Source organism: Pteropus vampyrus, unplaced genomic scaffold (assembly GCF_000151845.1).
Source record: "Pteropus vampyrus isolate Shadow unplaced genomic scaffold, Pvam_2.0 Scaffold199, whole genome shotgun sequence".
NCBI classification, from domain to species: domain Eukaryota; kingdom Metazoa; phylum Chordata; class Mammalia; order Chiroptera; family Pteropodidae; genus Pteropus; species Pteropus vampyrus.
The window spans coordinates 1,847,611-1,861,708 of NW_011888980.1; the positions used below are offsets into that span (position 1 = coordinate 1,847,611).

Below are 14,098 nucleotides of genomic sequence, written 5' to 3' on the forward strand. Positions count from 1 at the left end.
GTTAATGTGTCATTCTTTTCTATAGTTCTCTTTTCCGGTCATGGAAGATTGAACTTTCTTCAATATAAGTTGGACTTAATCGGTTAATTTCATAATTTAGAGTCTTTGTTGGTCTAAACTCTAAAAGGAGGAGTTCCGTTAAGCTTACTGCAACTACATTTGCTTTTGAAGGAGCCCTTTATTTTGCAGTGAGTAAAGTATCTCTTATTAAACAGAAAATAAAAGAATGTTTGGCAGGACTAGACTCCCAATGGGTGAAACATCACAGGAAATTGAGAAATTGTTTCTTTCCAGCCTTGTGGGAAAATTTTGCTGGCGAAATTTAGTACTAAGATTTTAAGACTACTGTTTAAATCCATCTAGAATGAGCTGTCGAACAAAGGACAGCTTTGGGGTATGGGGCAGAGGTACCAATGTGACCTTGCTATATCTGGTCTGTTAAATTTTCCAAGTACTATGGGATATAGTCAAGAAGATTGTACTCTTTCCCACATAAAAATTGTGTTACTGCTAAAGAGAATTTAGAAATGTTTTAGTAATTTAGGAAGAAGTTTGTCAAAAGTTAGCTTCAGTTGGATGGCCTTTTATTTGTGCCTGCAAGAAAGGATGTTTTAGGTGCCCAAACGAGAAACATGTCCTAGGTACAATATCTAGCTTCTGCTCTCCCATTAAATTGTGAATTCTTGAACTTGGGCAAATCCATTTTAGGTATTACACATGTGTTCTGAGGTCTGAACACTGGTCCTTACACAGACGCCTTGTTTGGGGTTTGTGCCCCACATCAACGCTGTCAGTTTGACTCTCTAATCCTGTTTCCCTTCTAAGTTCCTTGGAGACACCGTGGGCAGTATTAGCATATGGCTCATTGTCCAGACTTTCATTGTTCATTTCCCATACACTCCTCAACTTGCAGTCAATCATCATGTCCTATCGATCCCCCTAAAAATATCTAACAGCCATCCCCTTTTCTTCTGCGTCCCACCTCCCTATTACCTGGCTCAAGCCACAGTTCCTGCATGCCTTGATTTCTCTAGAAGCCTCCTTAACCCTCAGTCTTGCCCTTTTATAATCCTGTTTGTACTCTGAAGCCAAAATTACTTTTCTAAAATTAATCTTAATCATGCTATTGCCTGGCTTGAGGTTTTATGTTTGGGGTGTGTGTGTGTGTGTGTGTGTGTGTGTGTGTGTGTGCATGCGCGTGCACATGGCAGGGGGTTACCTGTAATTTTCATTATAAAAGATTTACTTTCCAAACTCTTGGCCTGGCCCTTGCTTTTGTTTCTCCGTTTCCTCCCTTTTCCAGTTGCATCAGCCCTTTGATACAGGCAGTACTCTCTACGCTAGCCATAAATCCCCTTGGATTTTCACCATTCTTAGTAAATTGTAATCCATTATTCAGAAGCCAGAGGTCTCTCCCTTGACCCATCCTCATCCCCCATCCCCCGTTGGAATAGATGCTCCTCCTTTGAGGCTCATACATCCTGGACATATTTCTAGGGTAGTGATTGTAAGCTTCTTGACAGCAGACCATGCAGCTCATTTCTCTTCAAATCTTCTGCTATGAGAATGATACACTACTTACAGTGCTTTCCTGTATATAAAATTGAATCCGCATTGTAACATTGTAAACTTTGGCTAATTTTGGCTATTTTTGAAAAGGCAACTGTGAAAGAATAAAAGAAAACCTGGATTTGGCATCAGAAGGCTGAGTCACTATGAGTCATGACCTTTGCAAAGTCTGCCATCCTCTCTAAGTCTCTGAATTTCATGTCAATGAACAGAGTATAATATGTTGTGGGGTTTGACTGAGGACCAAAGAAGAAATGTTTGGGGTGGAGGGAGGCACTTGGTGAGTTATAATGCCTTATTCTTGGTTGTTATTGTTCTTTTCCCCCACCCTGTATCTACTGCACCTATGCCAGACACCAGCCTACAAGACATGGGGCATGAGCGGTTTTATGTGGCAGAGGTCAGGGGTGGGTATTTGCCAGGTCTCTGTTCAGCTTGGTGGAGACACACCAATGGCGTGATGGAAGTAGCTTTTCCACTGGAAATGCACTCTCTACACAGTCAGTAGAAGTAAGATCAAATGTAGAAGGAAAGAAATTTGATTACATATGCTAAGAACCTTTACATTATTCATCCTCTTTGACCTAGTCATTCTGTTTCTAAAATTTACCTTGAGAGAGTTACTTTTAAAAGTAGGGATGAGAATACCGAAGATGTGTAAAGATTTCACTGCAGTTGTGTTTATCATAGTTAATGATCAAAAAATAGTCTGAAAGGGTCCAGGGCCATGGCACCCTGAACAAGCCTGATCCTGTCTGATCTCAGAAGCTAAGCAGGGTCGGGCCTAGTTAGTACTTGGATGGGAGACCACCTAGGAAGACCAGGTGCTGTAGGTGTAAAAAAATAAAAAATAAAGGAATTGTAAAATGACAAGTTCCTTGCAATCTGTGAAGTCAATCAAGGGTTGCTCGCCTAAAAAAAAAGTCTGAAATGTGTCATCAGATGCTATGGCATTGTCCTTCAGTGGATTTTTTGTAAGATAGAAATGTGATTTTGAAAAAAATGCTCAGATGAAAAAAGCAGTCTTAAAAAATGCAATCTATGGTTTAATTAAAACTATGGAAATCAAACAGTTGTGGCTAAGAAATCCACAGGCACGGCCCTGCTTTGCTAGACCAAGGACCCTGTGAATGAGGTTCACTGTCTTCTGTGCAAAGGAATCTTTATTTGGCATTGGATAAAAGCCAGCCCTTCATTCTGTTTTCTAAAACCTGGAAGAAAACATTCAGAGGAATACCAATCAGAAGTAAAATAGGTTAGAGAACGGAAATTTTAAGGTACTAGGAAAGGGAGGCTAAATATACTTGAAAAAATAGTAATCATGACAACAACTTTGTAAGGTATTTTCGAGTGTGCAAATATTTTTATATACATTGCTTTATTTAAAATGGCTTTTCTTCTACCTAGCTTTTTATCTCACTGCCTGTGAAAATCGCTACAGATCTAAAGAGCTGAGAAATAGTTACTTGCTTAGGCTCCGTTCCCTTTATTGGCCTTGTAGCTAGGGATATGGAATTCTGTGTAGAATTCATTTTGAACCCAGTGGAAATTACCTAGAAGGGAAACAGCTGGGCCCAGGTAACAAACAGGCATTTCACTGGGGCTCTATTCATTGGAGGACCTCCAAACATTTGGCAGACCTTTCCTTCCACGTACCAGTGGAGCCTTGCATTGTAAGAGGCACAGAACTGCTGTGAGCTGCCCGCCGTCACACAGCAAGTCAGTCATGGAATTGTGTAGAATTAAGATCCCTCTTTCTTTTCCCTCTTGAATCCCCACCCAGCCCAAGTGTCAGTTATCCCAAGGGATTTCTTTCATGGTCCTCTTTTACTGCCTGTCTCAGCTCCAGAAAAGATCTGTTTTCTCTTCATATTTTCCCACAGGGCTGCAGGTCAGAACCATGGTGTATTTGTTAAATGCATTATGCATTTTTGCTCCTGCAACTTTCCTGTTAGATGATGTGATATTTAGGGGGAAGAGAGAAAGTGAGAAAGAAAGAAAACTACTCAGAGTTGTTAACCTTGAATTTTGGCCGTTTTTTTCTTGAAGACAGGCTGCTGTTTCCTATCTGATTTGAGCCTCCATGTTCTCAGAATGAGGAATAAATCTTTACACAAAAATCCAAGGGTTAGCTGTTTGAGAGGAAGCTTTGGTCCTCACTGGAGCGTTCTGAGGGAGCCTGAGTTATTTTACTAAGGACAGTGCTGAATGCCTCTGGTTTACGCTTCTCTTTCGAAGTTTATTTTATGTTTTGTTGTGGTTTTCAGATTTCTCATGGTTTGGATTTGGGAAAGTAAAATCAAGACAAGGTGTTGGTAAGTAGTTACTCACTCCTTCTTTGGCTAAGTAATGAGCTTGTGTTTAATTCAGATGAAACTGCTTAGCTCTCCTCCATCCTTGTTGGCCGTTTATTCATTTTCTGTGATCCTGGTTTCTGATTTGCTGAAGAAAGAGGCCTAGAAGTTTTCCGGAAAAGGCATTACTGTTGCTAATTGAGTTCAGTAAATGGTTCTGTACTTTTGAAGTCGACTTGTTTTTATCCTATGAGGAAGCATCAACTGTCATCCAATTCTAGGTTGTTGATGCATTTTTAAGAAGGTTAAGGAAATAAAATGCAACTGTACTACAGCTCTGTGCACCGCAAAGTTAGCTGAAAATTCAAGTCTGGAAAAGTGTGAGTCAACTTTCTCCCATTGGCCAAGATGTAATAAATTTCTGAATTGGTAAATCAGCTGTTCATTTATGACCATTTCTCTTTCAAAACAAGACTAACATCCAGACACTGTGATTTGTGCTTGATTGCATTCTATTTCTTGCATTCAGACAATGTGCTGACAATTGAAAAGCAGAGTTTGTAGCTACCAACTAAATGAGTATAGATAATGTATCACATCTCTAGGGTTGAAATCAGGTGTGATCTCCTGGGACCTCCAATTTGTTCAGTATTTTCTTTGGGTATAGAGGCGACAAACAAGAACTACTTAGAAGGCATGAAAAAACATACTTTCTTCTATTCTGCATGTGCGTTTTCAAGATCTGGCCATCTGAGGCATCTATTGGTTCGTATTTATTTTGGAAGCAAGGTCGGCTGGCTACAGGTAAAATTGCAAAGTAGGAGAAGTGTACCAGTGTCACAGAGCCTTTCAGTTCTGAGCCATCTGCTCCATACGTGTTCATCCACCCATACGAGGAACCATGTTTTCCAGTTCTTTTTGAGCCTGATATTTGTCACTTTGTCTCTTAATTAGCCCCATGGATTCCAAGGGGAAAGATCTTAAAGAGCAGAGAGAAAGTGGAGATGTGGCAAAGTTGGAATATTAAGCTTGACCAGAACAGGATTTGTTGGTGACTCCCCAGGGGCAAATTTCAGACACAGCTGATCATAGCCATTTCGCGATACCAGAGAGTGTCCTACTGGGCAATCTTGATGGTGTACTATTTTAAAGCTTGTTCTGTGTATAAGGGTGGCAGGGGGAGTTGGGTGATAAACTCTCCCATAACAGCACAGTGAGATGGGGTCTTCTCTCCTCTAAATAGCAAATTACTGTAACCACTTAAACATTTTCCAGGCCAGTTTGCCCTGCAGAGGGTTGCTGGTACCTGGAAAGCTTCAAAAACAGGTTTCACCCAGCAGAGATAATTCTTCTTCATAAATGTTCTTTCAGCTACAGTTCGTCAGAGGTGCTTCTGCTTTGAAATGTTGGTTTTGTTATTGTTTAGGTGTGGTGAGGCCAATAGGCCAGGAAACAACTGCCACTGAAAAGATAGTTCACTACTCACAGTTCCCAAGAGAAGAGGGCATGCCAATTCTGATGGGGGGTGGGGGTAGGGCACATGGGGGAACACCTGGGTTGATCAGGAGGCAGCGGGAGTGAGGGGAAAACGTGGACAAGGGCCTTTATTGTGGTCTCCTCAGGAAGCAATGGGAAAGGTAAGGTAAGCAGGTTTAGGATTGGCTGGTTTGGAGAACTTCAGTAGGTTCTGGAGTACAGGACCTAGTTGTCTGATACCTGGTTCTGAGGTAAGTGGGCATGCGGATAGTGGCCTGGAGTACAATAGCTTGATAAGGAATGTGTATGTGTTTGGAGTGTAGATTATGGATTAGTTGGTTTGTATATAAAAGGTATGCTCTCAGGAAAGTTCTTTACTATCAATAGGAGGAACTAGCTAACCCTAGACAGGGCAGTATTTCCAATGTCATCAAGACCCCAGATATTGAAACTTTAGAATACAGAAAATAAAGCACATGCTTAATATAGCTCTTCAAGAACAATAAAGTCTCCCCTCACCTTAAAGACATTTTTTGGTCTTGAGAGAAGGAAATTCCTTCCCCAGATGACCTTTATAGATTCTTATCACAGGAAAATAAGTTCGGCTTAGAAAGGTCTGTAAAGTCATAGATGCAGGATATGTTACTGAGCAGCTCTGACAAAAGAAAAAGGCCTCTTCAAATCTGAGATGTATTAAAAGAGAAATGGGCTAAAAATGTTTCCAGGCATAACTGGTATTTGTCAGCTCTGTAATTAGAACTATCTACCCCAAACTCAGCAAATTGCACATACCCAGCAATTTAAAACTTTTTATTAATTTTATTATAAGACGTTTTCTCAAGTCTTCATATGAATTTCTTATAACACTCTGTGATGTGCCCCTGACTCTTCTGTCTGCCTTTTCATGGTGTCTCCTGAAGCACGTGCACAGACACACAATGACACATCGCATGACATGCACAGACAGGCTGCTGTCAAATTATATAGACATTTATTGTCCCCGCTGAGAGCTTTTCTCCTTCCCAACTTTGCTGAGCTTCATTAGATCAAAATGTTCATAGAAAAATGGGCTGAATCCCTGCAACCTTGCCAACCACATCGATCTTCCAGGATTTGGAACATCAATAATGAAGAAAACAGCACTTGAAATAATATTCCAATTGACAAATTGTTGAGGTTTACGTGTTGCTCAGATTTGTCAACAGCAACCTTCTGGCAGAGTGAAAAGTCTTTTGAAAAATGACCTTTGGTGTTTTATACTGCTCCTATGCTTAAAATCTCCCAAGCCCCCCAAAGAGAGCCTATTTCCTTTTGATCTGTTACCTCAGAGTCAAAGATTTAAATCAGAGAGGCTAGAGGAAGGAAAGAGTGTTTTATGGTGGAGGAAGGGAAGTGAAGAAAAGTCTTTCCATTGAACTCTTTAGGTTAAGGCCTCGCTATGTCCATGGCAGAGCCCTGGAGGAATCTTGACATTGTCTTCTAGGTATCGACCTCTTCTGAAATGATGAAATGCTAGGGGAATCTTGGTAGTCTGACCTGGGCCAAAAGAGAATCAGAGATGAAGGCAACTGGGATCAGTAAATTTCTAATTGTTGCAGGGGCTCCAGAAGCAAATATCACTGGCCTTCAGACAGCATGTGGAGTATTTGAGCATGACAGCTCCTGCATTTCTGAGGGTAAACGTGCAGCCTGGAATCAGTTGAGAAAGATGCGGCCTTGACTACACCTCCCTCAGGGAACTCAGTCAGCAGCCTGCTTGGGTAACTAACCCTGAAGGAGGGAACAGCTGCATCATGAGCAAAGTGAGGGACCCTGTGGTGGGAAGGTTTTATTTACAAGATGCAGAAACCTTAGCACAGTATTTTCAATTTTTCATCTTTGGGTTTAAGCTCTGAGTGATCTAGACCTGTCAGGAAGCAAATCATAAAACAGGGACGGTTAAGGATATTAGAATGAACTTGTCTTTTTTGTTGGCAGAATTTCTACTCTTTGCTAATGCTGGCGAGCTAGACACAAAGACAAACACAACTGGAGAGCTTGCCTTTGCTTTGAGTGTTCTGTGACTTCTAAATTGGCTGTGCGAGGACTTGTTTGCAGAATTAAGCCAGAGAGTATCATTAAAGGCATCTTAAGTGCACATCCCCTTGAGAGAATGCTTTAAAAATTACCTATAATAGCAGTTGGATGGCTCCTGCATAGTTTGTTTAAGATTCAGCTAACGGGGAATGTCCAATTGTTATCACTACATATTGTGATAATCCCCATGAGGGGAAAATGGATCTTGATTGGGAGATGGATTACAATGATATTTCAGAGGGAATTTAAAAATGTATGACACAACAACTTTTGTTTTTAGAATTGTGGTGCTTCCCACTGAAATAGTTAAATGTGAGGGAAGAGGTGAAGAATGGATGGAGGTGCTGAAACATGCAGCCTCGGGGGGTTAGATGAAAACACATTCCCTTGCCCAGGAAGGAGTGATTCAGAGTTTCCTTTCCCTAGTATGCATTTGCCTTGGCTGAGTATTAAATTCTGCCTTTTCACTGCCTTCTCTTTGTCTTTCCTCCTTATCCTCTCCTTCCTATCTTCCTCTTGGTTTATGCCAGTAGCTGTGGCCAGTGGTTTCTTTCCTTGGGCCCTGCACCCATTCAGTGCACTGCAAAAATATGTGTGAAAAATACATGTCTACGGGGCTTTGTCTACTTTTCATGTATAGAGTGTCTACCATGAGCCACTGGGATATTAATTGTTTTGAAGATCTCATATAGACCTTTATCTTCACAAATCTACTTTTGGTTGTAACAGTATGGGTTTAGTGGCCAACAGACAGATTGTTTAGATGAGACACAGTAGGCATATATATTCTGAGACTGGATGAGAAAATTAAAGTGTCATATGAAAAATGCTATGGTTATTGCTTTAGTCTAAAGACATTCATGGAATGATTCTATAAATAATATTACAGGAAAAGGCAAAGCAAGTAAAATGCCATGGGATTGAGCCATTATTTTGTAGGCAAAAGTGGTGTAACTACTGACAGATTTTACAGAGAGAGGAAGACAGTAATAGGACAGTCCAATGTAATTCTAGTTCACCAGTTGTAAGTTCATTTAGTAATACCTAGCAGTAATTTATACTCATGAAGCAAGTTTAAATTTAAAATAAGTTTTCATATCAGTAATCTCATTCTAGTCTTATAAAATAATAAACAGATATCATTTTGCACATTTTATCAATGTAAGTGGATATAGAGGTACAAAGAAGGTAAGTGACCTGATCAAAGAGTGGAGAAAGGGATTCAGATCTTCAAATTCTTAGTATATCTTTCAATATACTGTGAGACAGAATCCTAGATTTATGCTGGTTTCAATGAGAGAGTGTTCTAAAGATGTTCAGACAACAGAGAGGAAAGCTATATATTACATTACAGAAGAAAGAACTAAAGAAACTGGAACCTTCGCACATTGCTGGTGGGAATATAAAATGGTGCAGCCACTTTGGAAAGTAGTTTGGCCACTCCTCAAAATGTGAAACATAGAGTTGCCATATGACTCAGGCAAGTCTACCCAAGAGAAATGAAAACATATGTCCACATAAAATCTTGTACATGAATGCTCATAGGAGCATGATTCACAATAGCCAAAAAGTTGAAGCAACCCAAATGTCCACCAACTGACAAATAGATTAACTACATGTGACATATCCACATAATGGAATATTATTTGGAAATAAAAAGGAATAAAATAATAACACATGCTACAATGTGAATGACCCTTAAAAACATTATGCTAAGTGAATGAAGTCTGTCCCACAGGATCACATATTATCTAATTCCATTTATATGAAATTTCCTGAAGAGGTAAATCCACAGAGATAGAAATTAAATTTATGGCTGCCTGGGCCTGGGAATGGAGAGTATGGGGAGTAACAACTAATTGGGATGATGAAAATGTCCTAAAATTAGATTGCAGTGATGGTTGCACAACTCTCTGAATACACTAAAACCCACTGAATTGTACATTTTAAATGGGTGAATTTTATGTATGTGAATTATAGCTCAAAAAAGGCACTAAAAAATTATAGAAGAATATGTCTTTTTTCCAACTTTAGGCCCAGCTTCAGTTATCAGCAATGATGATGACTCTGCCAGCCCTCTCCACCATATCTCCAATGGGAGCAATACCCCATCATCTTCAGAGGGTGGCCCTGATGCTGTCATTATTGGAATGACCAAGATCCCTGTCATTGAAAATCCTCAGTACTTTGGCATTACCAACAGTCAGCTCAAGCCAGACACATGTAAGTACAGCTGTTTATACTTATTGGCCCGTTTGCTGCATAGCTGTATCAACAAGCTTGTTTATCAGAGTCCTTGACAAAGATGACTTAGGAGAGGGGGGCAGTGAAATGTCTGAGGATTCTTGGGGGCTTCGGGACCATGGAATAGATCCTTTAGTTTGTTGCTTATGGAATTCTTAGGGCGTGTTTTCTGTTGGGCTTGGAACTGTGGGCGGTTATTGACTTCTCTTGGGATCTGTTTTCCAAAACCATTTGTCAACATGGAGTTGGAATCAAGGCATGCTTATCTTGAAAAAGATAGAGGAAAACATGAGAAATATCATTAGAATGCATATACATCAGTTACAGAAGACATGCAATTGGTGATATTTAAATTTGGTTTATTAAAAATAATTCAAATATGCACTATAAGTAGTCAAGAGGTGCTATGCTGCACACAGGTAGTGTCAATTCCAGTAGTTCTGTATTCTTTGTTTAGTCTTAGTTCCTCTAGATTAGTTTTATCATAATGCCAGGATAACAATAGATGATGTGCATGTTAAGTATGAGGCCTCTATTTTTCAGAATCAAATTAACCCATTAGCCTCTGTTGGAAGCTTGAATTTTTTTCAGAGACTTTTATTCTGTTTTCTGAGTCATTGCTCAAATGTAATAAATGGAGCACAGCCTTAAGGGTAACGAAAAATAAAATCATGTGGACAAACAGGCTTATGCCATTAGAACTTCAGGCCTTCCCTAGGATATGAATAAAGGGCTATGAAGCTTAGAATATCAGGTGGCTCAGGTCCCAGGGGTTCCCTGGCACTTAATATTGGGTACCTTCTGCCTATTTGCATGTTCTCACCCCAGCTTAAGTGCTGTTATACTGTGCTGCCTCAGAGGTAAAGTAGGACTATTGCAAGGTTAGGATTGCAAGGTTTGAGGACTGACTTTCCATTGAGAACTCTAAAGAGATAAGGAGGCTTAGCGATGAGTATCAGGTCTTTTCACATATAAGGAAACACATGTGATTTTTTCTTCCTATTCATTCATATTTATCTCAAGATATATTTAATACTAGATTTGAGTTTAATCATTAAGAAAAACAGTAGTATAAGCTTGTAATCTGTGAAACTGGACCCCACTATAGATTTCAGTTGAATATGTAATATGACAAGATAAATAGAATAGCAGATGTAAAGAATATTAAGCTTCTTGAAATAAAAGGTATCAATTGAAATCAAGGTATTATTAATTCAAATATTGTCATTATGATGTGAACAAGATATGTGGAAGCATTGCTTAAAATGTGCACTCTTTGCTGAGATAAGTGTCCTACAAAGGTCCTCGAAATATAAGACAAAGGAGGATATCGTGTTGGGAAAATCTACCATACATCAAAGTACTCCCTAGGAACAGAGTACTTTGATACTTCTGTCATCATCAGGCTGTATAATGTTCTTCAGTTAGCCTGAGGCTGTATTTTAATTGAGGTTGACCGAAACCAACTTGTCCTCAAAAGTTTCTTCTCCTTTATTGATGGACGAAAGATAAAGTTGAACAATCAAGTAGATAGCATCAGCCCAACAAGTCCAATAAGAGAAAATAAACAAATGAGTGAGAAAACAAACCAGCAAACAAAAACGAATGAGATACACAGAAGAAAGTGGACTAGATGGCTACTGAGTCCGTGGTTCTCTCTAGAAGTGCTTTCTTCCCTTAGAAATTCAGCAAGAAAATTTCCAAAGATTGTTTTCTTAATCTAGAGTCCATGGAAATTTTTGCAAAGTTTTTTGATTAGACATTTTTATTATTTTGGAGGAGTCTTGGTTTTGTGGCTCAGCCTCTATGCCACTACTTGCACTTAAAAGGAACTGGAGGAGAATTGATGAGTCCTGCAGCCTCCCCTCAGCTTCTGTCCTCTACTGGAGGGCCAGACTATTGAGCCTCCATTTGATGGTTGCTTCCTTAGAAAGTCTTGCTGGACCCTTCATCCAGCCATTCTTACTCAGCTCTGTGTTTTCAGTCATTCAGTATCTTATATCAAAAGAGATTTTCATTCTTCTAGGCTTTAAGCTATATGCTCTTTCACGATTTGAAAAACACAAAATCACACATCTTCCATGAATTCTTTTTCAAAGAAACAAGAATAAAGAAGCAATTAAGTTCTCTCTTGCTCTTCAACCTTTGTTAAATACCATTCTTTACCCTATAATTTTTTTCCTCTTCAGTATATCTGCTGCCTTTTATCATCCCGAGTATGACCGCTCTTGTCTATGTGTGTCCGTAGCAGTGTTTAGGTTAGATTGTAAGCTTCCAGAGAGTAGAAACAATATCTGTTGAACTCTTTCTTCATAGTAAAGACGTGATGTACCTTTGTTGGCCAGATGTTGACGAGATGTGGTATATATTACTGAAATATTCATTACTAACAGACTTATAACAAGTAAAGATGACTCATAGCCTTTTTAATTGGCTCGATTCCCATTATATTTGCCTACCCAGTTGTTTATTTGTTAGATATGTTTTTAACAATATATTAGTCAATTTAAACAATTTAGATAACAATTTTAGCAGAAATAATCTTTTAACAAAAAATTCTTTCTTTGAACATCATAAATAGTCATCCAGAAATTAAAATATTTCAAATGCATAGATCTGACACATAAAGGTATCTGTTGCTATAGGCCCATGCAATTTTGGGAGTTTAGCTTTCAATTGTGTGATTCTCATTGAATACTTTTACAACTAACCACTTAAGAACCTGTAAAAAAAAGGATTCTTCTAAGAAGATGGATAGGTTACATCAGAAAGACAAATTTAAGAAGATCTTAAAAAGTTTAGAACTTTTCCCATGTGTGTAAAGCAAAATGTCACATGAAGAGTACACCACCAACCTCTGGACCTATGAGAGGTTTGGACCACAAACCAGCATATTTACTTTTTTCCTTAAATTTACCTGCTCTTCAAAGCTGTTGGCTTTAGAATATATGTGTAATCTTACAGAGAATGATCCCAGTCTCATTTTAGTGAATTGTAAGAATTTAATATAAAAGGTATAATTCAGTTCATTAAATGCTTACTGACTACCCACAATACCCCTACAATACTAGGAACTGGAGATTCGGTGATAATGATGGGCATATGCCTTGCCTTCAGGAGTCTTGTTGGGGATGCCAGTGGTTGAAGATATCATCATATAATTACAATGCACTATGATAGGATAGCTTAGAGCAAGGGTCCTAAGCCCCATTTACCTACAAGATCAGGTAGATCAATATGAGAAACAGGCAAGATCAGAAAGATGATATGGCATTGAGAAGGCCATGCTGGAACTTGGGCCTGGTATTACCAGATGCTCCAATTTTTCCAGCAAAAACACAAATTTATTTTATGTGAATTTCCCAAGGTTTAAAACACTAGGTGGGATCAATAAATGATACCAGACTGAGTCAGATTTGGTCCATAATCCTCCCACCCACACACACCAGCACTACCTGTCTGTCACTTTCGAGTTAAACTTTAAAGATCAATTAATGCAAACACCTAATTTTACGGACAATGCTCAAAAGTGGCTTTACCAAAATTCTACAGCCTCTATACTTGTATAACTGCTTTAAAAACAAAATGACAAACATGATCAAATCAGAAATCCTTTAAATAATGTGTAAAATCATTTAAGTGAAGGATGTTAATAAATTATATCCCCAGAAATACTTTTTCACTATTAGGAGTTATGTCAGGTTTTCATTTAGCAAGTCCAGGGATGGTTTGCAGGATTTTAGAGCAATCTGAAGAGGGCTGAATTGCTCCCGAGCACTTTCCAATAGCAAGTCTGTCTACTTTATTGCAGGGCCCAGAGGTTCCCCCAAGACCGCCTGATAATAATTTGGTATTTGGAGGCTCCTGTGTCACTGCAGGAACTAAAGGAGGCTAAATCCATGCCTGATGGAGGAGAAGAGTTCTATGGTTATCTGCAAATTCTGGCCAGACAACATCTTGACGTCACTCCTTAGCTTCCATAACCTAGCCAAGCAAGAAGTTACCTTCCAAAGAGAAAGCAGAGTGCTCTAATGACTAAACCCTCAAAGTGCTATGCCACTTTAACTATAGATCCATCTCCTCGATCAATCAGGATGGCAAGATGGAGCTGAGGAGCTCAGCAACATCAAGTCTGGAGTTGGTTCTTTAATTCAACTAGTCTGTATAGACATGTCTGAAAACCACATCATCTGACAGCATGGGGTGGTTTCCCAGTAGGATTTACAAACTCGGCTCAAGGGCAGCTGTGCTGCTATCCTCTCCTTGACTGCTGAGAATACTTTGGACAGGCAGGGTACAATGGGAACGCACCTTGTGAGTTGAAAAAAAAAAAAGAAAGAAAGAGAAAGAAAGGAAGAAAGAAAGAAAGAAAGAAAGAAAGAAAGAAAGAAAGAAAGAAAGAAAGAAAGAAAGAAAGAAAGAAAGAAAGAAAAAGAAAG

The 14,098-nt window shown here is 39.1% G+C and overlaps 1 protein-coding gene and 1 pseudogene across 1 annotated transcript in view; both read left to right on the forward strand.

Annotated features, from left to right (window-relative positions):
• Positions 1-14,098, forward strand: part of NTRK2 (neurotrophic receptor tyrosine kinase 2) — a 310,504-nt gene that overhangs the window by 156,353 nt on the left and 140,053 nt on the right. The window contains exon 12 of the mRNA XM_023537782.1: positions 9,450-9,638. Within this exon, the coding sequence (XP_023393550.1) occupies positions 9,450-9,638 (189 nt within the window). The remainder of the gene's footprint in view (positions 1-9,449; positions 9,639-14,098) is intronic.
• Positions 2,287-2,405, forward strand: LOC111746724 (annotated as a pseudogene).